At 29.1% G+C, this 25,072-nt stretch overlaps 5 protein-coding genes across 16 annotated transcripts; all 5 read left to right on the plus strand.

Annotated features, from left to right (window-relative positions):
* The first annotated feature begins 248 nt into the window (after positions 1-248).
* Positions 249-6,701, plus strand: LOC113562062. Its single transcript, XM_026970117.1, has 9 exons — positions 249-1,237; positions 1,617-1,736; positions 1,841-1,958; positions 2,121-2,379; positions 3,826-3,945; positions 4,025-4,115; positions 4,371-4,516; positions 5,035-5,167; positions 6,547-6,701. Exons 1-9 carry the CDS (start codon positions 1,094-1,096, stop codon positions 6,595-6,597), a joined length of 1,182 nt encoding a protein of 393 aa, XP_026825918.1. The 5' UTR covers positions 249-1,093; the 3' UTR covers positions 6,598-6,701.
* Positions 6,702-6,730: 29 nt separating this feature from the next.
* On the plus strand, positions 6,731-10,938 carry LOC113562060 (odorant receptor 22c-like). Of its 3 annotated transcripts, XM_026970106.1 has the most exons (10): positions 6,731-6,802; positions 6,909-7,977; positions 8,357-8,476; positions 8,581-8,698; positions 8,861-9,122; positions 9,283-9,402; positions 9,482-9,572; positions 9,897-10,042; positions 10,561-10,693; positions 10,784-10,938. In XM_026970106.1, the coding sequence occupies exons 2-10, from the start codon at positions 7,834-7,836 to the stop codon at positions 10,832-10,834; spliced, it is 1,185 nt and encodes a 394-aa protein (XP_026825907.1). In that variant the 5' UTR covers positions 6,731-6,802; positions 6,909-7,833; the 3' UTR covers positions 10,835-10,938. The 3 variants fall into 3 exon arrangements, with proteins under 3 accessions (XP_026825907.1, XP_026825909.1, XP_026825908.1); XM_026970107.1 differs by lacking the exon at positions 6,731-6,802 and having other exon boundaries at positions 7,887-7,977; positions 8,338-8,476; XM_026970108.1 differs by lacking the exons at positions 6,731-6,802; positions 10,784-10,938 and having other exon boundaries at positions 7,293-7,977; positions 9,897-10,028; positions 10,561-10,665.
* A 287-nt stretch (positions 10,939-11,225) lies between these two features.
* Positions 11,226-15,194, plus strand: LOC109611518 (odorant receptor 22c-like). Of its 5 annotated transcripts, none has more exons than XM_026970109.1 (9): positions 11,226-12,214; positions 12,594-12,713; positions 12,818-12,935; positions 13,100-13,361; positions 13,522-13,641; positions 13,721-13,811; positions 14,136-14,281; positions 14,800-14,932; positions 15,026-15,194. In XM_026970109.1, the coding sequence occupies exons 1-9, from the start codon at positions 12,071-12,073 to the stop codon at positions 15,074-15,076; spliced, it is 1,185 nt and encodes a 394-aa protein (XP_026825910.1). In that variant the 5' UTR covers positions 11,226-12,070; the 3' UTR covers positions 15,077-15,194. The 5 variants fall into 5 exon arrangements, with proteins under 5 accessions (XP_026825910.1, XP_026825911.1, XP_026825913.1 ...); XM_026970112.1 differs by having other exon boundaries at positions 12,124-12,214; positions 12,575-12,713; positions 12,790-12,935; XM_026970111.1 differs by having other exon boundaries at positions 12,124-12,214; positions 12,575-12,713.
* A 1,479-nt stretch (positions 15,195-16,673) lies between these two features.
* LOC105287300 lies at positions 16,674-20,715 on the plus strand. 2 transcript variants are annotated; one of them, XM_026970089.1, is made up of 9 exons: positions 16,674-17,303; positions 17,439-17,558; positions 17,655-17,772; positions 18,285-18,549; positions 18,743-18,859; positions 19,331-19,421; positions 19,649-19,794; positions 20,024-20,156; positions 20,230-20,715. In XM_026970089.1, exons 1-9 carry the CDS (start codon positions 17,067-17,069, stop codon positions 20,281-20,283), a joined length of 1,281 nt encoding a protein of 426 aa, XP_026825890.1. In that variant the 5' UTR covers positions 16,674-17,066; the 3' UTR covers positions 20,284-20,715. The 2 variants fall into 2 exon arrangements, with proteins under 2 accessions (XP_026825890.1, XP_026825889.1); XM_026970088.1 differs by having other exon boundaries at positions 20,024-20,715.
* Positions 20,306-25,050, plus strand: LOC105285842. Of its 5 annotated transcripts, XM_026970104.1 has the most exons (10): positions 20,306-20,540; positions 21,374-21,459; positions 21,889-22,008; positions 22,125-22,242; positions 22,696-22,960; positions 23,121-23,237; positions 23,729-23,819; positions 24,048-24,193; positions 24,448-24,580; positions 24,864-25,050. In XM_026970104.1, exons 1-10 carry the CDS (start codon positions 20,528-20,530, stop codon positions 24,915-24,917), a joined length of 1,143 nt encoding a protein of 380 aa, XP_026825905.1. In that variant the 5' UTR covers positions 20,306-20,527; the 3' UTR covers positions 24,918-25,050. The 5 variants fall into 5 exon arrangements, with proteins under 5 accessions (XP_026825905.1, XP_026825903.1, XP_026825904.1 ...); XM_026970102.1 differs by lacking the exon at positions 20,306-20,540 and having other exon boundaries at positions 20,843-21,459; positions 23,729-23,798; XM_026970103.1 differs by lacking the exon at positions 20,306-20,540 and having other exon boundaries at positions 20,843-21,459; positions 22,152-22,242.
* The last annotated feature ends 22 nt before the right edge of the window (positions 25,051-25,072 follow it).

The raw sequence follows: 25,072 nt of genomic DNA on the forward strand, positions 1-25,072 counted from the left end.
AGTTTTGTGATTACAATCATGTAGAAAATATTAGGGCATCTAGTCTTCGCAACATTCTAAAAGTAAATGTTGTATATACTCTATATGCAACATATGCTGTATATGTTTTATATTTCGAATATATATAATAATTTCAATCGATTTTATATCATTCTCTCTCTCTTTCAGAAGCTCCTTTGCTTTCCTAGTGTTTCTTATTAAAATAGTGCCAGTGCATCGGTTTAGCATTTTTATTAAAAGCACTTAGTAAATAATTAATTTATTATAAGTTTGCACTTATAAATGTTTAAGTTACGCTTGCCTATGTGTTTTGTACAAATAATGTAGCTATAATGTACTGGATTAATTGTGCCAGTGATATGTTATAGCTTGAATCTTTATCAAGTATAATACCTGTATCTAAATGTTTTAAAATATATTAGCAGATATAATACGAATAAATATATTTTCGTATTATTAACATGTGTTATCAAGGAATAGAATAATTACAATGAATGCAATATCACGGAGAAGAGATAAACGGAAACAAAACAGTAAACCTGGGTAGTGCTTTATCTATTCCTAGGTACAAAAAAACTTATAATCTAATTTAGTACTTATCGCTCGATTTCGCTTCCTCCGTGAACAGGATATGTGTGCATATTAAAACAATCGTCACGAAAAAAAGACGAGCATGATAAATGTTTCGCATTTCATGGCTTCGGTGCTCCTCTTCCGACATATCTGAAGTTTTGCCAATTGAGGACTAATGCAAACCTAGCGCCAAAGACGAAGTATTCTTTCGAAATTTTATTTAACAACCTGAATATAATAATATTCGAGTTCCTATTGTTTTAAAGAGAAGGTAGCACTAGTAAATTAGTTTCTAAAGTCGATAGCTTAAGTGTAAAATTATTATAAGAAGTCGATGGAATATGGACGTTTAGACCTTATGATAGCTTTCGATGTTACTTTATATTACATTCCATTATGTTAACTTAGAAAATTGTGCTGAAATTGAAGACTATAGATATAGTCGATCGATGAGATTAGGAGGGGATGAGCGAACGCTGGTCGGTTTCTCCAGGCATATGCATTTTAACCTTCCTCGGAAATGATCCGTCTCGAGGATCACTATTTCAATTTCAATAAAATTCTTTTACTTACAACCGGCTTGTGGCCATATGAACGATCGAAACTAGTCCACCTTCGGTTTGTTCTTTTCTCTGGCATTCTGATCAGCAGTATTATATTTCAGGTAAGACAATATTTCAACAATGTTATTTGTGTATTAGTATCATGAAGCTGCATTGTATTCGCACATGATTCGATGTCATAACAAAACTTATGTTGTAATTATTAATTTGTATTTAAGTTGCATTTAATCTACATTGAATTACATTTAATTGTATTTTGTACATCGAATATTTAATATTATTTCATAACTTTTTCATTGTATATAGTTATATTTTTTAACTAATAGAATTGTGTATATTAATAATGAATAGAGTTATGTATTCTCTGTTAAATTATTACATACATAATAAAACAATTAATGTTATAAGATATGCAATGTTGCATCATCAGATAAGAAAATAAATTTTTTAATTGAAAGTAGATAAAATTACCGTTTCTAGATTACAGTATTTCTAACGTCAAGATGTACTCCGGACCTCATCATTAAAGTTCTCTCTAATGCGATTCTTTTCAGCACTGCGACAGCAAAATATATCTTGTTCGGCATTGATTTTAAAGCAGTAAGTTTACAGAATTCGAAAAACATGCTCAAAACCAAATTTTATAACATCAACATTTTTCTTACAATATTCATAGATAATACAAAAAATAATTCCATTACTAGATGAAAGAATTATTAGAGCAACTTCAACATATATATGACGAATTAAAAGATGAAAATGAAACTGCTATTATTGATAAATATGGTTATGATGCAAAACGTGTTACGATTTTTGTTACAAGTGAGACAATCTTCTAACATCTTTACGCGCAACCATATTATCTCTTCAGAGCATGCGATATAAAATTCATAATGAAAAATATACATATACGTGCGCGCATATTATTGTATATGCAACACTATTGTATTAGATTGAACAATTATAGCTTTTAATATTTTCTAGTGTTTGGTATGTCTGGTGCATCGGTACTTATTATCATCCAATTATCGTCGGACATAGTTAATATTACAACAACAAATATATCTCGACCACATCGTTTCCTGATGATAACAGAATACTTTATCGATCAAGAAAAATATTTCTATTTAATTATGTTGCACATAAACATAACAATTTACTTAAGCGCGATTACAGCAATAGCAATAGGAACAATGCTGATTTCATTTTTCCATCATATCTGTGGAATATTTAAAGTTGCCTGGTATGAAAAATAGAAACGTAATAATATTGATGAAAATTGTGAATCTATTGGGTCATTAAGTATGAAACTTTACAAATAGAACATAAACTTTTGCATTTTTTGGCACATGGACATGATTTATTTTCAATCGAAGTATGCGCCCATGTTATCTACACACTTCTGCCATTTTAGTGATAGTTGATCTATGCCTCTACTATAGAAGCCAGGAGTACGGGAATCGATGAAGTCGCGGAAGGCTGTTTCGACTGCCTGTTGAGAATTGAAGAATTTTCCCACCAACAAGTTGTCCAAATTCCGGAAGAAGTGATAGTCGGTAGGTGATAGATCTGGTGAATATGGTGGATGACGGAGAGTTTCCAATTCCAACTCCTGTAGCTTTGCCACGGTCAGTCGTGCAGTGTGCGGTCGAGCATTATCATGCAACAGGATTGGCATTGACCGATTGACCAATTTCGGTTGTTTAATAGCAAGTTGTTGCATCATTTCGTCCAGTTGCTTGCAATATACTTCAGCCGTTATCGATGTACCAGGTTTCATAAAGTTATAGCAGATAACACCTGACCTGGACCACCAAACAGTCACCATAAGCTTCTTCTGTGTAATGTTGGGTTTCGCGTGATGTCTCGGTGGTTCATCAGCGTTCAACCACTGATGTGAGCGTTTACGATTGTCGTAGAGTATCCACTTTTCATCGCAGGTCAGAATTCGATTCAAAAAAGATTCATTTTTGTGACGGGAAAGCAAAGAAAGTGAAGCCTCTAGACGTTGCGCCTGCTGCGCATCGGTCAATTCGTGCGGGACCCATTTGTCCAACTTCTTTATCTTACCAATTGCAGCTAAATGAACAATATGGTGGGTATAGAAACATTGAATATCGATGCCAATTCACGTGTACTTTGAGATGGATCGGACTCTACTACGGCTCTTAAGTATCATTATCCACCTTCGTCTTTGGTCTTCCACGTGGCTCATTAACGAGGCTGAAATCTCCATCTCTGAAGTTTTTGAACCAATTGCCCACCGTTGCTTTAGTAGTTGAACCTTCACCAAATACAGCGTTGATATTACGAGCTGTCTCCGACACTGTGGTTCCACGGCGGAACTCATATTCATAAATCACATGAATTTTGGACTTTTCCATAGTTCTATAAAAAAGAATCCACCAATAAAACTAATGAAGATATTTGAACAAACAAATATGACATTTGAAGAGTGAACATACATCTATCACACTAACCTAACCTCATACTGACGTCTGGCGCCAAATTTGAGGTAACAAATGTTAAAGATGGCGCTTTTACATTTGTAAAGTTTCATACTTAATGACCCAATAATTTAAATTAATAATTTTAAAAATGAATGTTAAATAACGAATCTGTCGCGTAAGAAGAGAATATGTGTCCATAGAATTGACCTTTTTGTATATACGGTACACATTGTTTATAGTTACCGTATTGAACATTCAATGAAATTCAATGTGTTGAAACATAATAACAAATTGAATAACAAAATGTTGATATCCGAAAAGATAATATGTGCCATAGATATGCACCGTCAAGCCATGAAGTTGGTATTTCTGCAATGTATTACTATTGCTGTATGCATTAAATGCTGTATGCAATAATTATTTATTATGTTGTTAAAGATTATCATTAGGTTTGGTATCCAGATATGAAGTAATGACGTCCTACTTAACAATATTTGGAGTGACTTCTTTAAGTCTCAATTTGTTTCAAGTAAGTTTTGGATTTTGCATTAAATCTGAATATATCTTTAACATAGTCATGCATTTTGACATTATGGAATGTATACGTATACATTTAAAGCTAATAAAAACTTTGATTCTTTATTGATACATCCGATTTATCATTTCTAAAATCATTTTTAAATTTATATGGAACAATTATACGAAAAAGTAACTTCATGTACCGTTCATTTATTATAATAATATAAAAACTTGAATGCTTCCAAATAAGAAATTCGTATAATAGATTTTTAAGGGTGCAACGAGTGGAGACGATATTAGAGAAATGATACCACCATTTATATATATAATTGTCATTATCTCGTACATGTTTGTCGCAAACTACCTCGGACAAGATCTCACGGATCATAACAGAGACATAATTATTGCCGCGTAAGGAGTATTTGTATAATATAAGATACAATTACTAGTAAACAAAATGTTAACAATATGTTAACAATTTGGCAAATTGTGCTTGAATTATTTAATATCTTTGTATTAAATATTAAGATTTGGTATTACACGTGTTGGCATTACTATATTATTAATAAATTCTGCCCATATAATCGGACAGCAAGTTAGCAGGAAACAAGCAGAATCCATTATATTTTGCATTTAAATAATGATGGAATAATAGTTTTTACACAATTTCTGCTATTAATTTGTCGTCATAATTTGATAACAGATCTTATTAAATTTCTACTAGTGTCCTGGTAAAACAATTTGCAGCAAACATTTAGTAACTTTTCTTTCAACAATTTTGACAGTCTGAGATGGTTTTTGAAGCTTTAATCTATAGGTTGTAGTTTCTATAAAATCATTTACTTACTTTGTTATATAAGAAATTATTGCTAAATTCTTCTATTTTTGTTATAATTGCCAATTCATCACCTTATCATATAATTTTCTAGGTACAATGTTGAGTGGTATATAGCTCCGTTATATATACAAAGATTAATATTGTTTCTATTGCGAAAGGGATGTACGGATTTCACCGTGAATATCGGTGGACTATTTATTCCGTCGTTAGAAGGTTTTACCACGGTAAAGAAAATATAGTCTTATAATAGTAAATATTGGGTCGTCCGGAAAGTTCGTGCCGATTTTTAATAGATGGCGTTGGAACATGTCTGAATATATCAATGTTATTGAAAACATACGAGTTATATACATATGCTTAAAGGTGACATTTCAACGCATCTTTAGGAAAAAAGTTGTTTCAGATAAATTGATTCGTGTCAGTTTTGTACTCTTTTGAAGATGGAAGAAAACAAAGAACATTTTAGACACTTGATGCTTTTCTATTACCGGAAAGGCAAAAATGCCTCACAAGCAACAAATTCGATATGTTCTGTTTACGGAGAAGGCGCTTTAGCTGAAAGAACCGTACGTAAGTGGTTCGCTAAGTTTAGAGCTGGTGATTTTAACCTTAAAGACCAAGAACGCTCGGGCAGACCCTCTACTACTGATGATGACCAAATCAAGACACTGATCGAGAATAACCCGCGCTACACGACACGCGAATTAGCAGAGATACTGAAAATATCGAAAACCACTGTCCACGATCATGTAGTGAAGCTTGGTTACGTAAGTCGCTATGATGTATGGGTTCCGCATAATTTGGCCGACAAAAATTTAATGGATCGCATTTCCATCTGCGACTCGCTGTACAAGCGCAACGAAAACGTACCATTTTTGAAGCAATTAGTGACGGGTGACGAAAAATGGATCATTTACAACAATGTAGAACGAAAAAGATCCTGGGGTAAGCGAAATGAACCAGCATTAACCACTCCGAAAGCCGGCCTTCGTCCAAAAAAAGTCATGCTCTGTGTCTGGTGGGATTGGAAAGGAATCCTATATTATGAGCTCCTACCACACAACCAAACGATAAATGCAGATAAGTACTGCTCGCAACTGGACGAATTAAAGACAGTGATTCAGGAAAAACGTCCAGAATTAGCTAATAGGAAGGGCGTCGTGTTCCATCAGGACAATGCCAGACCTCATGTTTCTTTGACTACCCGACAAAAATCGTTGAAGTTTGGCTGGGATGTGCTACCTCACCCACCGTATTCACCAGACATTGCACCGTCAGACTTTCAATTATTTAGGTCTTTGCAAAATTCTCTTAGCGGCAAGAACTTCAACTCTTTGATCCACATAAAAAACCACCTTGAGGAATTTTTCGCCGAGAAACCTAAGAAGTTCTGAGAGAATGAAATCTTCCAGTTGCGTGAAAGATGGACAAAGGTTGTGAAACAAAACGGTGCATACATAAGTCAATAAATATTTATCGACATAAAAAAATGTTGCCTTTGAATTTTCCTTCAAAATCGGCACGAACTTTCCGGACGACCCAATATATTCAAGATATATTTTACAAATTAGTATATTATTTCCTAACACGATATTTATTGCAGCTTGTAAAAACTTCGGCGTCTTATTTTACTGTTATATATTCGACACGGTGATGAAGCAAGAATTACTCAGATAACAATATAGTGAAAATATAGATGATAATGGTGCAATGTAATATATTTTATAAAAAATAAATAATTTCTATATTTTGCACAAGTAATAATGCATTTCAAAACTTCGCTTTGCCAGATAGATAAGTTTTGTGATTACAATCATGTAGAAAATATTAGGGCATCTAGTCTTCGCAACATTCTAAAAGTAAATGTTGTATATATTCTATATGCAACATATGCTGTATATGTTTTATATTTCGAATATATATAATAATTTCAATCGATTTTATATCATTCTCTCTCTCTTTCAGAAGCTCCTTTGCTTTCCTAGTGTTTCTTATTAAAATAGTGCCAGTGCATCGGTTTAGCATTTTTATTAAAAGCACTTAGTACATAATTAATTTATTATAAGTTTGCACTTATAAATGTTTAAGTTACGCTTGCCTATGTGTTTTGTACAAATAATGTAGCTATAATGTACTGGATTAATTGTGCCAGTGATATGTTATAGCTTGAATCTTTATCAAGTATAATACCTGTATCTAAATGTTTTAAAATATATAAGCAGATATAATACGAATAAATATATTTTCGTATTATTAACATGTGTTATCAAGGAATAGAATAATTACAATAAATGCAATATCACGGAGAAGAGATAAACGGAAACAAAACAGTAAACCTGGGTAGTGCTTTATCTATTCCTAGGTACAAAAAAACTTATAATCTAATTTAGTACTTATCGCTCGATTTCGCTTCCTCCGTGAACAGGATATGTGTGCATATTAAAACAATCGTCACGAAAAAAAGACGAGCATGATAAATGTTTCGCATTTCATGGCTTCGGTGCTCCTCTTCCGACATATCTGAAGTTTTGCCAATTGAGGACTAATGCAAACCTAGCGCCAAAGACGAAGTATTCTTTCGAAATTTTATTTAACAACCTGAATATAATAATATTCGAGTTCCTATTGTTTTAAAGAGAAGGTAGCACTAGTAAATTAGTTTCTAAAGTCGATAGCTTAAGTGTAAAATTATTATAAGAAGTCGATGGAATATGGACGTTTAGACCTTATGATAGCTTTCGATGTTACTTTATATTACATTCCATTATGTTAAATTAGAAAATTGTGCTGAAATTGAAGACTATAGATATAGTCGATCGATGAGATTAGGAGGGGATAAGCGAACGCTGGTCGGTTTCTCCAGGCATATGCATTTTAACCTTCCTCGGAAATGATCCGTCTCGAGGATCACTATTTCAATTTCAATAAAATTCTTTTACTTACAACCGGCTTGTGGCCATATGAACGATCGAAACTAGTCCACCTTCGGTTTGTTCTTTTCTCTGGCATTCTGATCAGCAGTATTATATTTCAGGTAAGACAATATTTCAACAATGTTATTTGTGTATTAGTATCATGAAGCTGCATTGTATTCGCACATGATTCGATGTCATAACAAAACTTATGTTGTAATTATTAATTTGTATTTAAGTTGCATTTAATCTACATTGAATTACATTTAATTGTATTTTGTACATCGAATATTTAATATTATTTCATAACTTTTTCATTGTATATAGTTATATTTTTTAATTAATAGAATTATGTATATTAATAATGAATAGAGTTATGTATTCTCTGTTAAATTATTACATACATAATAAAACAATTAATGTTATAAGATATGCAATGTTGCATCATCAGATAAGAAAATAAATTTTTTAATTGAAAGTAGATAAAATTACCGTTTCTAGATGACAGTATTTCTAACGTCAAGATGTACTCCGGACCTCATCATTAAAGTTCTCTCTAATGCGATTCTTTTCAGCACTGCGACAGCAAAATATATCTTGTTCGGCATTGATTTTAAAGCAGTAAGTTTACAGAATTCGAAAAACATGCTCAAAACCAAATTTTATAACATCAACATTTTTCTTACAATATTCATAGATAATACAAAAAATAATTCCATTACTAGATGAAAGAATTATTAGAGCTACTTCAACATATATATGACGAATTAAAAGATGAAAATGAAACTGCTATTATTGATAAATATGGTTATGATGCAAAACGTGTTACGATTTTTCTTACAAGTGAGACAATCTTCTAACATCTTTACGCGCAGCCATATTATCTCTTCAGAGCATGCGATATAAAAGTCATAATGAAAAATATACATATACGTGCGCGCATATTATTGTATATATGCAACACTATTGTATTAGATTGAACAATTAACTTTTAATATTTTCTAGTGTTTGGTATGTCTGGTGCATCGGTACTTATTATCATCCAATTATCGTCGGACATATTTGATATTATTGTAACGACAAATATATCTCAACCACATCGTTTCCTGATGATAACAGAATACTTTATCGATCAAGAAAAATATTTCTATTTAATTATGTTGCACATAAACATAACAATTTATTTAAGCGTGGTTACAGCAATAGCAATAGGAACAATGCTGATTTCATTTTGTCATCATATCTGTGGAATATTTAAAGTTGCCTGGTATGAAAAATAGAAACGTAATAATATTGATGAAAAGTGTGAATCTAATTTAAATTAATAATTTTAAAAATGAATGTTAAATAAAGAATCTATCGCGTAAGAAGAGAATAGGTCTCCAAAGAATTGACCTTTTTGTATATACGGTACACGTTGTTTATAGTTACCGTATTGAACATTCAATGAAATTCAATGTGTTGAAAGATAATAACAAATTGAATAACAAAATGTTGATATCCGAAAAGATAATATGTGCCATAGATATGCATCGTCAAGCCATGAAGTTGGTATTTCTGCAATGTATTACTATTGCTGTATGCATTAAATGCTGTATGCAATAATTATTTATTATGTTGTTAAAGATTATCATTAGGTTTGGTATCCAGATATGAAGTAATGATGTCCTACTTAATAATATTTGGAGTGACTTCTTTAAGTCTCAATTTGTTTCAAGTAAGTTTTGGATTTTGCATTAAATCTGAATATATCTTTAACATATAGTCATGCATTTTGACATTACGGAAGGTATACGTATACATTTAACCCTTTAACTCCGGCAGTCGTCAATAAGCGACTTATATAGTCTTTTTACCCGTAGTTAAAGGGTTAAGGCTAATAAAAACTTTGATTCTTTATTGATACATCCGATTTATCATTTCTAAAATCATTTTTAAATTTATATGGAACAATTATACGAAAAAGTAACTTCATGCACCGTTCATTTATTATAATAATATAAAAACTTGAATGCTTCCAAATAAGAAATTCGTATAATAGATTTTTAAGGGTGCAACGAGTGGAGACGATATTAGAGAAATGATACCACCATTTATATATATACTTATCATTATCTTGTACATGTTTGTCGCAAACTATCTCGGACAAGATCTCACGGATCATAACAGAGACGTAATTATTGCCGCGTAAGGAGTATTTGTATAATATAAGACACAATTACTAGTAAACAAAATGTTAACAATATGTTAACAATTTGGCAAATTGTGCTTGAATTATTTAATATCTTTGTATTAAATATTAAGATTTGGTATTACACGTGTTGGCATTACTATATCATTAATAAATTCTGCCCATATAATCGGACAGCAAGTTAGCAGGAAACAAGCAAAATCCGTTATATTTTGCATTTAAATAATGATGGAATAATAGTTTTTACACAATTTCTGCTATTAATTTGTCGTCATAATTTGATAACAGATTTTATTAAATTTCTACTAGTGTCCTGTTAAAAAAATTTGCAGCAAACATTTAGTAACTTTTCTTTCAACAATTTTGACAGTCTGAGATGGTTTTTGAAGCTTTAATCTATAGGTTGTAGTTTCTATAAAATCATTTACTTACTTTGTTATATAAGAAATTATTGCTAAATTCTTCTATTTTTGTTATAATTGCCAATTCATCACCTTATCATATAATTTTCTAGGTACAATGTTGAGTGGTATATAGCTCCGTTATATATACAAAGATTAATATTGTTTCTATTGCGAAAGGGATGTACGGATTTCACCGTGAATATCGGTGGACTATTTATTCCGTCGTTAGAAGGTTTTACCACGGTAAAGAAAATATAGTCTTATAATAGTAAATATATTCAAGATATATTTTACAAATTAGTATATTATTTCCTAACACGATATTTATTGCAGCTTGTAAAAACTTCGGCGTCTTATTTTACTGTTATATATTCGACACGGTGATGAAGCAAGAATTACTCAGAAAACAATATAGTGAAAATATAGATGATAATGGGGCAGTGTAATATATTTTATAAAAAATAAAAAATTTCTATATTTTGCACAAGTAATAATGCATTTCAAAACTTCGCTTCGCCAGATAGATAAGTTTTGTGATTACAATCATGTAGAAAATATTAGGGCATCTAGTCTTCGCAACATTCTAAAAGTAAATGTTGTATATACTCTATATGCAACATATGCTGTATATGTTTTATATTTCGAATATATATAATAATTTCAATCGATTTTATATCATTCTCTCTCTCTTTCAGAAGCTCCTTTGCTTTCCTAGTGTTTCTTATTAAAATAGTGCCAGTGCATCGGTTTAGCATTTTTATTAAAAGCACTTAGTAAATAATTAATTTATTATAAGTTTGCACTTATAAATGTTTAAGTTACGCTTGCCTATGTGTTTTGTACAAATAATGTAGCTATAATGTACTGGATTAATTGTGCCAGTGATATGTTATAGCTTGAATCTTTATCAAGTATAATACCTGTATCTAAATGTTTTAAAATATATTAGCAGATATAATACGAATAAATATATTTTCGTATTATTAACATGTGTTATCAAGGAATAGAATAATTACAATGAATGCAATATCACGGAGAAGAGATAAACGGAAACAAAACAGTAAACCTGGGTAGTGCTTTATCTATTCCTAGGTACAAAAAAACTTATAATCTAATTTAGTACTTATCGCTCGATTTCGCTTCCTCCGTGAACAGGATATGTGTGCATATTAAAACAATCGTCACGAAAAAAAGACGAGCATGATAAATGTTTCGCATTTCATGGCTTCGGTGCTCCTCTTCCGACATATCTGAAGTTTTGCCAATTGAGGACTAATGCAAACCTAGCGCCAAAGACGAAGTATTCTTTCGAAATTTTATTTAACAACCTGAATATAATAATATTCGAGTTCCTATTGTTTTAAAGAGAAGGTAGCACTAGTAAATTAGTTTCTAAAGTCGATAGCTTAAGTGTAAAATTATTATAAGAAGTCGATGGAATATGGACGTTTAGACCTTATGATAGCTTTCGATGTTACTTTATATTACATTCCATTATGTTAACTTAGAAAATTGTGCTGAAATTGAAGACTATAGATATAGTCGATCGATGAGATTAGGAGGGGATGAGCGAACGCTGGTCGGTTTCTCCAGGCATATGCATTTTAACCTTCCTCGGAAATGATCCGTCTCGAGGATCACTATTTCAATTTCAATAAAATTCTTTTACTTACAACCGGCTTGTGGCCATATGAACGATCGAAACTAGTCCACCTTCGGTTTGTTCTTTTCTCTGGCATTCTGATCAGCAGTATTATATTTCAGGTAAGACAATATTTCAACAATGTTATTTGTGTATTAGTATCATGAAGCTGCATTGTATTCGCACATGATTCGATGTCATAACAAAACTTATGTTGTAATTATTAATTTGTATTTAAGTTGCATTTAATCTACATTGAATTACATTTAATTGTATTTTGTACATCGAATATTTAATATTATTTCATAACTTTTTCATTGTATATAGTTATATTTTTTAACTAATAGAATTGTGTATATTAATAATGAATAGAGTTATGTATTCTCTGTTAAATTATTACATACATAATAAAACAATTAATGTTATAAGATATGCAATGTTGCATCATCAGATAAGAAAATAAATTTTTTAATTGAAAGTAGATAAAATTACCGTTTCTAGATTACAGTATTTCTAACGTCAAGATGTACTCCGGACCTCATCATTAAAGTTCTCTCTAATGCGATTTTTTTCAGCACTGCGACAGCAAAATATATCTTGTTCGGCATTGATTTTAAAGCAGTAAGTTTACAGAATTCGAAAAACATTCTCAAAACCAAATTTTATAACATCAACATTTTTCTTACAATATTCATAGATAATACAAAAAATAATTCCATTACTAGATGAAAGAATTATTAGAGCAACTTCAACGTATATATGACGAATTAAAAGATGAAAATGAAACTGCTATTATTGATAAATATGGTTATGATGCAAAACGTGTTACGATTTTTCTTACAAGTGAGACAATCTTCTAACATCTTTACGCGCAACCATATTATCTCTTCAGAGCATGCGATATAAAATTCATAATGAAAAATATACATATACGTGCGCGCATAGTATTGTATATATGCAACACTATTGTATTAGATTGAACAATTATAGCTTTTAATATTTTCTAGTGGTTTTTATGTCTGGTGCATCGGTAATTATTATCATCCAACTATCGTCGGACATATTTGATATTATTGTAACGACAAATATATCTCGACCACATCGTTTCCTGATGATAACAGAATACTTTATCGATCAAGAAAAATATTTCTATTTAATTATGTTGCACATAAACATAACAATTTACTTAAGCGCGATTACAGCAATAGCAATAGGAACAATGCTGATTTCATTTTTTCATCATATCTGTGGAATATTTAAAGTTGCCTGGTATGAAAAATAGAAACGTAATAATATTGATGAAAATTGTGAATCTAATTTAAATTAATAATTTTAAAAATGAATGTTAAATAAAGAATCTATCGCGTAAGAAGAGAATATGTATCCAAAGAATTGACCTTTTTGTATATACGGTACACGTTGTTTATAGTTACCGTATTGAACATTCAATGAAATTCAATGTGTTGAAAGATAATAACAAATTGAATAACAAAATGTTGATATCCGAAAAGATAATATGTGCCATAGATATGCACCGTCAAGCCATGAAGTTGGTATTTCTGCAATGTATTACTATTGCTGTATGCATTAAATGCTGTATGCAATAATTATTTATTATGTTGTTAAAGATTATCATTAGGTTTGGTATCCAGATATGAAGTAATGATGTCCTACTTAATAATATTTGGAGTGACTTCTTTAAGTCTCAATTTGTTTCAAGTAAGTTTTGGATTTTGCATTAAATCTGAATATATCTTTAACATATAGTCATGCAGTTTGAAATTACGGAAGGTATACGTATACATTTAACCCTTTAACTCCGGCAGTCGTCAATAAGCGACTTATATAGTCTTTTTACCCGTAGTTAAAGGGTTAAGGCTAATAAAAACTTTGATTCTTTATTGATACATCCGATTTATCATTTCTAAAATCATTTTTAAACTTATATGGAACAATTATACGAAAAAGTAACTTCATGCACCGTTCATTTATTATAATAATATAAAAACTTGAATGCTTCCAAATAAGAAATTCGTATAATAGATTTTTAAGGGTGCAACGAGTGGAGACGATATTAGAGAAATGATACCACCATTTATATATATACTTATCATTATCTTGTACATGTTTGTCGCAAACTATCTCGGACAAGATCTCACGGATCATAACAGAGACGTAATTATTGCCGCGTAAGGAGTATTTGTATAATATAAGACACAATTACTAGTAAACAAAATGTTAACAATATGTTAACAATTTGGCAAATTGTGCTTGAATTATTTAATATCTTTGTATTAAATATTAAGATTTGGTATTACACGTGTTGGCATTACTATATCATTAATAAATTCTGCCCATATAATCTGACAGCAAGTTAGCAGGAAACAAGCAGAATCCGTTATATTTTGCATTTAAATAATGATGGAATAATAGTTTTTACACAATTTCTGCTATTAATTTGTCGTCATAATTTGATAACAGATTTTATTAAATTTCTACTAGTGTCCTGTTAAAAAAATTTGCAGCAAACATTTAGTAACTTTTCTTTCAACAATTTTGACAGTCTGAGATAGTTTTTGAAGCTTTAATCTATAGGTTGTAGTTTCTATAAAATCATTTACTTACTTTGTTATATAAGAAATTATTGCTAAATTCTTCTATTTTTGTTATAATTGCCAATTCATCACCTTATCATATAATTTTCTAGGTACAATGTTGAGTGGTATATAGCTCCGTTATATATACAAAGATTAATATTGTTTCTATTGCGAAAGGGATGTACGGATTTCACCGTGAATATCGGTGGACTATTTATTCCGTCGTTAGAAGGTTTTACCACGGTAAAGAAAATATAGTGTTATAATATTAAATATATTCAAGATATCATATTTTACAAATTAGTATATTGTTTCCTAACACGATATTTATTGCAGCTTGTAAAAGCTTCGGCATCTTATTTTACTGTTATATTTTCGACACGGTGATGAAGCAAGTATTACTCAGATAACAATATAGTGAAAATATAGTGAAAATATAGATGATAATGGTGCAATGTAATATATTTTATAAAAAATAAAAAATTCCTATATTTTGCGCAAGTAATAATGCATTTAAAAATTTCGCTTCGCCAGATAGATAAGTTTTGTGATTAAAATCATGTAGAAAATATTAGGGCATCTAGTCTTCGCAACGTTCTAAAGTTCTAATATATACGCAACATATACAATATATATTTTATATTTCGAATATATACATATAATAATTTTCATCATAAGTATACTTTAGTAATTATATTTTAATAATTATACTTTTTACTGATATGAGAGAAAGAGAGAGAGAGTGAGAGAAACTCTAGAGCATTAGGCCTTTACAACATGGGGCTAATAAAAAACGGACGTGCATGTAGTAGTATTAACAACAATTTCTACGATGGATAATTTTTCGTGGGAAATGAACACTCGTCGAGCTTCTGTGTCAAATCGAAAATATAGTACTACCCCTTTACGGGGCAAAAATTGTTCAGTTGCCAGAACTCAGGTCTCACCCCAGTGTTTTCTGTGTTAGTTTTTATGTTTTACCTTTGTATGTTTTACCCCTCATGTTACACTGAAAAACAAGTAGCAAGTTACTCTAGAATGTACTATGAATGTTACTGGACAAGGAAAATTATTTGTTTAATCAATAAAATGAAGGGGAAGAAAGACAGTCAAATCTACAGTTGTAGAATTTCATATGTATATATATTGCATATAATACTTTTAAAAGTTATAAGATTTTAACAAATTATTAAAAACTGATATCTTTTTATTTTGAATATTACTCATTAACGATAGTTTTATTTGCCTTAAAGAAACAAATTATAAATAAAAAAATTTCTGAAGTTATACATGATAATTTGGTGTCACGAAATGTTACACAGTGTTATAAAATATATAATATGTTTTTTTTATTTATTCATAACTGAAATATCTTTAAGTTTTTTCAATGTAATTTTGATTGTATCTACTTGTCATATTTCTATCCATAAAAACGAAATTTGACTACATTAATCATTGCAGCTAATATAATTAAGTACTTAGCTAGTACATATATATATATATATATATATATATATATATATATATATATGTACTATACAACTTCTTATATACATATATATATATATATATGTATATAAGAAGTTTATTTTCATTGATTTCTATTGATCGATATGTACATAAATACTATATGTATAATAACGGTGACTTCGATACTACAGAAGGGGAATAACGCCCTTGGTATATTGTAGGCTTGATTAGCACATGTGCGAAAATTGTCAGGTAGGATAATGAGTAAGTTTGAGCGACCGAGCGACCGAGTCTATATAATTCGAAAAAATTATACGTAAGGTTCATGTATCCACAACATATATCTTTCACAACGCACTCACTTATGCACACACGCAGATATGTAAGTACGCATGACCATATAAAGTTTACGTACATATATGCATATATTTATACATATATATAAATGAGAAAAATGTCTAAATTTTATTATGACATTAAAATATAAAAATATAGTAAATAATATAAATATCTCCTAAAACAATATGTGAAAATGAATATGCGAAAACATGTTAAATAAAATGAGTTTTAGTGCAGTATAATTTAAAATGTAAAGTTGCAAAGACAAGTTTAATGTCCTCTCTCAAAAAGCAAACGTACCGTATGAGTACTACTACTGGAATAAAGCGTGTGAAATTGCGATAGTGAAAAATATTATAAATGCGCTTGCGTGCAAATACTATGGAAATTATGAGTCTTTCTTTTTCACTGTGAGAAAAAGACATCTGTCCACTTTGCTTAAACATTAAATCGATCGCATAATTATAGGCACTTGCGGAAAACGCTTTTCAAGCTGGAAAAATTTCGATCGCTCGCAAATAGCATCTGTTTTATGTCTCACAGATCAATTTAAAAATAAAGCTAAAAGATGAAGAGGTATTTATTCGTTCGATCGAAAAGAAGGGTACAACGGCGCGTTTTCCTTTTCTTTATAATCAAAAATCTCTTGACGCTTGCAAAGATGATATGTATAAGGTCTCGATTCTTCCGAATTAATCGAATTCTTTTGTTTGTACTGGGTTTATGGCCTTATGAACAATCAAAATTCACTCGATTACAATCTATATTATTTTATATTATTCTCATAAGTTTTATTGTTGCTCAGGTACGTAGTATTAATATTTTCTATACTTCTGCAATATTTAAGCGTGATATAATTTATGAGCTATAACTATGTTAGATATCACAATCTCATAATTCACATATAGATTTATTTTTTGCAACGATGTATTTTTTATAGTTTGCAGTATTTACAACATCAAAATGCACATTACAAATCGTTATTGAAATATTATCTACAATATTTTTCTTTATAATTTGCGTACTAAAATATAATTCGTATCATTCTAATATGGATGCTGTAAGTAAATAATTTGTAGATTTCTATTTGTTCGCTCACATGTATTATCTATTGCCAAATTTTGCAAAAAAGACATAAAACTAATTAAAACGATAGGTGAAGTATTTATTGGAACTACTTCAGCACACTTATAACGAGTTAAAAGATGAAAATGAGGTCGCCATCATAGAAAAATATTGGACTATCATAAAGCGTAATGTTGAAATGCTTACACGTAAGAAAACATTTTTTAATGTTTTACTCAAGGAAAAATATCCCAGTAAACGGTCTAGTCAAAATGATGTCAATCTAGTATCAAAATTCATTTTTATTTCTTCCTAATCTTTAAAATTAATTCAAATATAATTAATAACAATAGAAAAAACTATAAAAATTTTATATCAATAAAAAAATTAATATTTACAGCCAACATTTTTTCTTCTTTAGTTTTACAATTTTATCATTGAGTTTGAAATATTTCAAAATGTGCGACTATAGCGCTTGTAGCAAAATATCTATGTATAAATTTATAACTGCAAATATTTATAGTGAAAAGATTAGATAATTAAGATAATAATTAACAATAATATTGTCAACTAGTTTATTTTAAAATATTAATAGATAAAGACTTCAATGAACTTCTATTGAATGATTTCCCATACAGAAGTTTGCAGCAATGTTGTAATATTACAGCAACGTTGCTACAAGTGTCTGCACTATATGAGTGCTCTTTAAACCATCTTTCAGTAATGCTTTTCTGCGGCATATTTATCTGTGGTTGTAATACATTTCTGCCGTGCATTCTTCATGTTATATTACCTGCAAACAAGTCCGGACCACATCCATCGCTACACATCATGACAGAATATTTCATTGATCAAGAAAAGTATTTTTATTTACTTGTAATGCACAAGGAAGTAGCCAGTTGTATAGGGACCACTGCAATTATAGCAACGGGAACGATGAATATGATATTTCTTCAACATGCTTGCGGAATGTTCATGATCGCCAGGTAAAAAAAGAATAGAACAACAACATTTTGTAAGTAGAATATTTCAAATTTGTTTCTTCATATCAATCTCTGTCCTCTCATGAAAACTATAATTGCTCTAATTATCTAATCTTTTCTTCATCCCAGAATTTGTTCATATCCTAATAATGCTATTGTAGATTACAACATAAAATAGTATATAAATTATTTACAGTTATCGTATGGAGCAGGCCACGATGAGCCTTAATCTAAAAAAAGATAATAAAGGAAATAAACATTTGGTTTATATGGGGATAATTTATGCTATTGATATGCATCGCAAAGCTATGAGGTATTTATCAGATGCAGCACATATGGTACGCGAAGCATGAACCGTGATATGTGGACTCGCTTGCGGAATATATTCTTTAAGAAATTTGAAAAAAGGTTTCTTAAAAAAGAATGAAAGAAATAAATTAATTTTATATTACATAAAACTATAAATATGTTGTATCAAATAGTGTTTTGTGATTTATTTTGTTGTTATTCTCAATTCCCGATATTATTAACACCTCAAATAAGTCCTATTGAAAAAGATGTGCTTTTACAATTTTGAATTTTCTGTACATTTAAAATAATATATTAAAAATTAGAAACTGTAAAAAAACTTGTGATCTTAATTAAATCAAAATTTATTTTAAATTGATTAAAACAATATATCTTTGAAGAAAATTTTACATATTTTATTATTTTACATACGTACACGATGCTGTAATAACTTTCATAACATTTCCACAACAATAACATATTTAAATCTTTAAAGGTATGTGAAGCTTTGGACATCTTCATTTAATGTATATTATTCCTTTCTCATTGTGAATTTTGTGATTTCCGCAAGCCTCATTTCTTTCCGAGTAAGTTCTATTTATAAAATTTTCTCAAATTAATGATATAATATTGTATAACACAGTTTAATAAAAAGAAATTTTAATTGACTTTTAACTTATTTTTATTAACATATTTGTTGAATTAAGACCGTTAACCATGAATACGATCACAAAACGATTTGTGAGATGCATAAAATCATGATTCTAAACATTTTCGTAAATAATTAATTGTTACTGTAAAATTCTTGTTTCAGATTTATAAAGGCCTAACATCTGGATCTAGTCTCGAGAAACTGGTATCACCCATTCTATTCTTGATTAGTCTCTATGCGTACATATTCTATGCTAATAAATCGGCACAAGAAGTTATTGATCATAATAATCATGTATTTGCTACTGTGTAAGAAACATATGTTTATATAATAGGCTAAACCTAAAATTTTTTTGATAAACGTTAATATACAGAAAATAAAATTAAAAAAGTTAATACAGTTTAAACATGTATAATAAAAAATTTAAGACTTTCGACATTTTGACTTTAAACATATATGTGTTAAATATTATTTATAAATATTATTATATTCAATATTATTATTTAATTATTTATTACTTAATTAATTATTTTATAGATACACAATTCGATGGTACGTAGCTCCTTTACGCATACAAAAGCTGGTACTATTTCTACTGCAAAAAAGCTGCAAAGCTTTTAACATAGTTATTGGTGGGCTGTTTGTGGGATGTTTAGAGGGTTTTGCTACGGTAAAATATACTAGAATATATGCTAAATATATATCATGTTTTAGACATATGAGGAAACTATTTTTAATTTCAGTTAATAAGTACAACAATATCTTACTTCACTGTCATGTATTCTGCGGGTCGATGACCTATTAAACCATACAAGTAATATGGGAATGACCGGAAAATTTGTGACAGATTTTTTAGCAGAATTCAGATGTAAAACTTTGTATTGATTCTTAATATAAAGTTTTGAATTTCGCTATAAACGAATCGGCACAGACTTTCCGGCCAATCCAATATATTTATAGATTAATCCAATCCAAACTAACGGAACAAATATAATGAGACACAAGCACAAAACATATATTTTGTGTTTTAAGAATTAAAATATGACCTTAAAATGTAAGTTGAGTGAAGTTAACGTAATGTCAAGACTCAATATGTAACATGCAACGTGAATAACTCTCAAAAATATTTATATTAACAAATAATTGTATTACAATGTATCTGTTTTTAATTAGTGTGTATTTGTACGTACCAATACCAATATACATAAATCGCGATGTATCTCTTTAAATAAGGAGTCTATTTTACAGTTCACATTTTATAATTCCTATGTTTAAGTTTTTTGATAAAAGGCAATATAAATATATTAAAAAATGTAATATTAATATCGAAGAACTTGAATATGTTAAAATATAAGAATGAGAGAATGGTCAAATTATTTTCAGTAAACAATATTATATATTTTGTTAGCACTCATATTAAAAATTATATGTCAGCATTTAACGCTGCTTAAAAAAACTTAGCTTAACTTAGGAAGACACAGCGGATTGCAAAATGTGAAATTGTGGTATTGAAAAGTAAGAAATGTGCAACTCCCGTCAGAAAAAAGTCCATACATGAACGTTTTCCTGTGAGAAAATAACATTTGTCAAATTGCTATTCATGTAAAGATAATCGATACCCCGCATTCCCAACATTTTCTTAGGGTAAATTTAAAAATTGCGGCTATTCCAGAATTATATTTTATGCCATTTTACGTTTAGCTATGAATTGAACAAATTAGCTTTTAAAATTTATATAAGAAGGATATTGCAAAGATCGATAGAGTAAAAAGTGATAAAAGAACCGTTGACTATTTTCTCACAGTCAAATATATCTCCTCGCTCGTGAGATGATTCTCGTAGAGACGCAGTATTTGAGTCTCAATCGAATTCTTTTGCTTACGTTAGGTTTGTGGCCTTATGAACGATCCAAACTTATTCGTCTGCAGCTGATACTGCTGTATAGTACTGTGATAAGTTTTATTATATTCCAGGTATGTATGTACGTATATATGTATTAATCTTATTTGTATATAAGTTTCTTGAACTTTCTTTTTATATAATTTATATAATATATATATATATATATATATATATATATATATATTTATATAATATACGTTTACGTATTATGTAAAAATATAATATATATTTTTATATAATATGCATAACCATATTATTATTCGCATAATCAACATTCGTACATTTATATTTAGATTTAATAATGTTACATTAGTTTAAAATAATTGATAAATTATAAATTATTATATATAATTGTGTACTTAATTGTAATTAATAGTAATTAATAATTGTACTTTTTTATGCTTTTTCAAACTGTTTTAAAAGTTACTAAGTGTTTATTTGTTATGGGATATATATAAACCCTCACTTTTTAAAATAAAACAATAAAATTATTTTTCCAGTTTACGGTGTTTACCACTGCAAAATGTTCTGCAAATCTCGTTATCGAGATTCTTGGTATCGCATTTTTTTTCATTTTTATTATGATAAATTACAACTCATACTATTTTAATATGGATAATGTAAGCGAATAGTTTATAGATTTTATTTCCTCAAATAGACTTATATACAAATAAAAAAATTTGTTATTATATGTATATTATAAAAGATATGGCATAGAAAATAATTAAAATGGCAGGTAAAGCATTTATTGGAACAACTTCAGGATATGTATGATGAGTTAACAGACGAAATTGAAATCGCCATTATACAAAAATATTGGAGTATGGCAAGACGTAATACTGAAGTACTTACGCGTAAGATAATATTTTTTTAACTTTTGTTATTTGAAGAATATATTTTTTTTACTTAAAATCAAATAAAATAATTATGGAATAATGTAATGATATGCAAAACTATAGACTTTTCTTTTTAAATAAAAAAATATAAACCAAAGGTATTCTTCAGAAAAAATTTTATGCTCTTAAAACTTAAAAATATATATGTAAAATCAAAATACTTTTATTCTTCTCTAAATTGTTTTACGTTTTTACTATTTCAAAATTCGAGCTTTGATCTATGTATAAAATCGCATTATGTACGTACATATGTATTTATATAAAATCACATTATGTAGGTACATACTTATGTATTTATATAAAATCGCAATAGCAGATTGGATAATTAAAAGAGAATATGAATGACGTTTAATACATATTTTAAGATATTAATAGATAATGTTTTCTATAAATGTCAAAATTCTTCTTTAGTGATACTCTTATGTGGCATATTTGTTGGTGTTTTTAATGCATTTTTACCAAATATTCTCGACGCTGCATTGTCTACAAATAAATCCCAATCTCCTTCAACATTACACATCATGACAGAATATTTTATCGATCAAAAAAAATATTTTTATTTAATTATGATGCATAAAGAAGCAGCCAGCTGCATAGGAGTTACTGCTATAGTAGCAACGGGAACAATGACTATGCTGTACTTTCAACATGCTTGTGGAATGTTTATGATCGCCAGGTAAAAAACTATAACAATCCTTCGTAATTCTTAGTTCTTACATAAAAGTTTGCTTGTTCATAGTTTATCATCATTTTAACAAACCTTCATCAACATTTCATCACTGCATTTTCATTATTATTTTGAATTAATATATTAATAATTATACGATTATTTATAGTTATCGCATCGAGCAAGCAACATCGAGCATTAATTTGTCAGATAGTAATAAAAGAAATAAGGATTTAACTTGTATGGGAATAATTTATGCCATTGATATGCATCGTAAGGCTATGAGGTATTTATTGCACATATAATATACAGGATGCTTCGCACAATCGTCGCACGCTTTCTGGCCTCACCCTCTCCACTCACATCAGTGATGCCAGAACGCTGTACGAGTCGCACTAACGCGCGTACTGATTCGCTAATCTTCTTTTATTAATAACTCGAAATTTTACGTGGTTGTTGCAAAATGGTGTAGGACTTTTTAATTCAATTTGACGAGATCTACCTGTGGGCGAAAGGTTTTTCGCCTCGTGCGAGACACCCTGTATATACTAGATTCTAAACATAAGATACATTTCTGATATATACAGTAACAAATATTTTAAAGAAACTAATTTTTTGAAGAAAATATATTGATCTAGAAGTAATTGTCTTTGTATATGATTATAAATATACAAATTTTCGCGTGCATCGTACAATATTAAACGCATTTATTTTTTAATAGGATTATTTTATAGGATTATTTCTATAGTGATAGTAACATTTAAAAAATTTTTCCAGGTTTGTGAATCATATACTGTCTGCTTTTCATATATATTATTTCTTTATGATTGCGGCCGCAGTGATTTCCGTGAGTTTCATTTCTTTTCGAGTAAGTTTTGTTTTACAAACATGCTTTTGGATAAATAGTGCAACATTTTATGACATAATTGTATGTTAAAAACTATAAAACTTAAAAATAATACTATTGAATTAATATTAATATAATCATTATAAAATTTATAAAATGCGTAGAATCATTAGAAAGAGTTTAGAAAAGTTGGGAAATATAAAATAGAATTGTTAGAAAAGGAATTAATACAACATTCTCTTATTTTAGATTTTGGAAGGTCTATCCTCTGGATGTCGTATTGAACAACTACTATCACCATTCTTATATTTAATTACCCTTTATATATATATGTTTCTGGGCAACAAAACTGCGCAAGAAATCACGGATCATAATAATCACGTATTTGCTACTGTGTAAGAAACATTTTTAAAAACAAGTTGTATTTAAAAGTTATTTTTTAAAAACAAGTTAAAATAAAATTAAAATAAATTTATAATTAATATAAAATTCATAATAATAGACAAATTAGATATGTACAAAGAAAAAGTTACAATATTTTGTAAATATAAGATATGCATCTAATAATATTCACATGATAAGAATTCATTATTCATGAATATAATTCTATTGATATTATTATTAATATTATTTTATTATCGTTTTTTAGATGTAACATTCAATGGTACATAGCTCCTTTACATATTCAGAGACTAATATTGTTTTTGTTGCAAAGAGGTACCAAAGCTTTTAATGTAGTTATTGGTGGACTCTTTGTAGCATCCTTAGAGGGTTTTGCTACGGTAAAATTTATATGATATATCAAAATATACTCAGCTATAGTACATTTTGAACATATGACAAACATATATGTACAAATTAATCCGGCGCTTTTTCTGAAGAAATTAAGTCTTTATTACAAACAAAAAACATGTAAATCTTCGGAATATTTGCTATTATTTTCTAATATTGTTTTTCATCTATCAGCTGACGAATTCTCTCTAAAAAAAAGAAAGTATAAATAAAGGCTCAATTTCTTAAAAAAAGCATTGAATTGATGTGTACAGTTAATATCTTTCATTCCAGTTGATAAGTACGTCGATATCTTACTTTACTGTCATATATTCTACGGAACGATAATATACTGACTCATAAAGTAATTTTTTATGAAGTGGAAGCTGCTATGAAAATTACAAAGTATTAAATGTTTAAAGAAATAAAATCCGACAAAATATAGTTGGGCAAAATTAAAAAATATGCGATGTGAATAATCAAAAAATTTAGTTATCAGCTAT

The sequence above is a fragment of the Ooceraea biroi genome, chromosome 6, assembly GCF_003672135.1.
Source record: "Ooceraea biroi isolate clonal line C1 chromosome 6, Obir_v5.4, whole genome shotgun sequence".
NCBI classification, from domain to species: domain Eukaryota; kingdom Metazoa; phylum Arthropoda; class Insecta; order Hymenoptera; family Formicidae; genus Ooceraea; species Ooceraea biroi.

Excerpts from the sequence above, each read along its gene's own strand:
- LOC113562062 (XM_026970117.1), top strand. The coding sequence starts at position 1,094 with ATGATCCGTCTCGAGGATCACTATTTCAATTTCAATAAAATTCTTTTA. Across the intron at positions 1,737-1,840 it reads TCGGCATTGATTTTAAAGCA|ATGAAAGAATTATTAGAGCA; the intron begins GTAAGTTTACAG and ends TTCCATTACTAG. Across the intron at positions 3,946-4,024 it reads ATGCACCGTCAAGCCATGAA|ATTATCATTAGGTTTGGTAT; the intron begins GTTGGTATTTCT and ends ATGTTGTTAAAG.
- LOC113562060 (XM_026970106.1), top strand. The coding sequence starts at position 7,834 with ATGATCCGTCTCGAGGATCACTATTTCAATTTCAATAAAATTCTTTTA. Across the intron at positions 9,573-9,896 it reads TAAGTCTCAATTTGTTTCAA|ATTTTTAAGGGTGCAACGAG; the intron begins GTAAGTTTTGGA and ends TTCGTATAATAG. Across the intron at positions 10,043-10,560 it reads AGAGACGTAATTATTGCCGC|GTACAATGTTGAGTGGTATA; the intron begins GTAAGGAGTATT and ends ATAATTTTCTAG.
- LOC109611518 (XM_026970109.1), top strand. The coding sequence starts at position 12,071 with ATGATCCGTCTCGAGGATCACTATTTCAATTTCAATAAAATTCTTTTA. Across the intron at positions 13,362-13,521 it reads GGAATATTTAAAGTTGCCTG|TTACCGTATTGAACATTCAA; the intron begins GTATGAAAAATA and ends CGTTGTTTATAG. Across the intron at positions 13,642-13,720 it reads ATGCACCGTCAAGCCATGAA|ATTATCATTAGGTTTGGTAT; the intron begins GTTGGTATTTCT and ends ATGTTGTTAAAG.
- LOC105287300 (XM_026970088.1), top strand. The coding sequence starts at position 17,067 with ATGAAGAGGTATTTATTCGTTCGATCGAAAAGAAGGGTACAACGGCGC. Across the intron at positions 17,773-18,284 it reads TAATGTTGAAATGCTTACAC|TAATGCTTTTCTGCGGCATA; the intron begins GTAAGAAAACAT and ends ACCATCTTTCAG. Across the intron at positions 19,422-19,648 it reads CAAGCCTCATTTCTTTCCGA|ATTTATAAAGGCCTAACATC; the intron begins GTAAGTTCTATT and ends TTCTTGTTTCAG.
- LOC105285842 (XM_026970101.1), top strand. The coding sequence starts at position 21,316 with ATGATTCTCGTAGAGACGCAGTATTTGAGTCTCAATCGAATTCTTTTG. Across the intron at positions 23,238-23,728 it reads ATGCATCGTAAGGCTATGAG|GTTTGTGAATCATATACTGT; the intron begins GTATTTATTGCA and ends AAATTTTTCCAG. Across the intron at positions 24,194-24,447 it reads AATCACGTATTTGCTACTGT|ATGTAACATTCAATGGTACA; the intron begins GTAAGAAACATT and ends ATCGTTTTTTAG.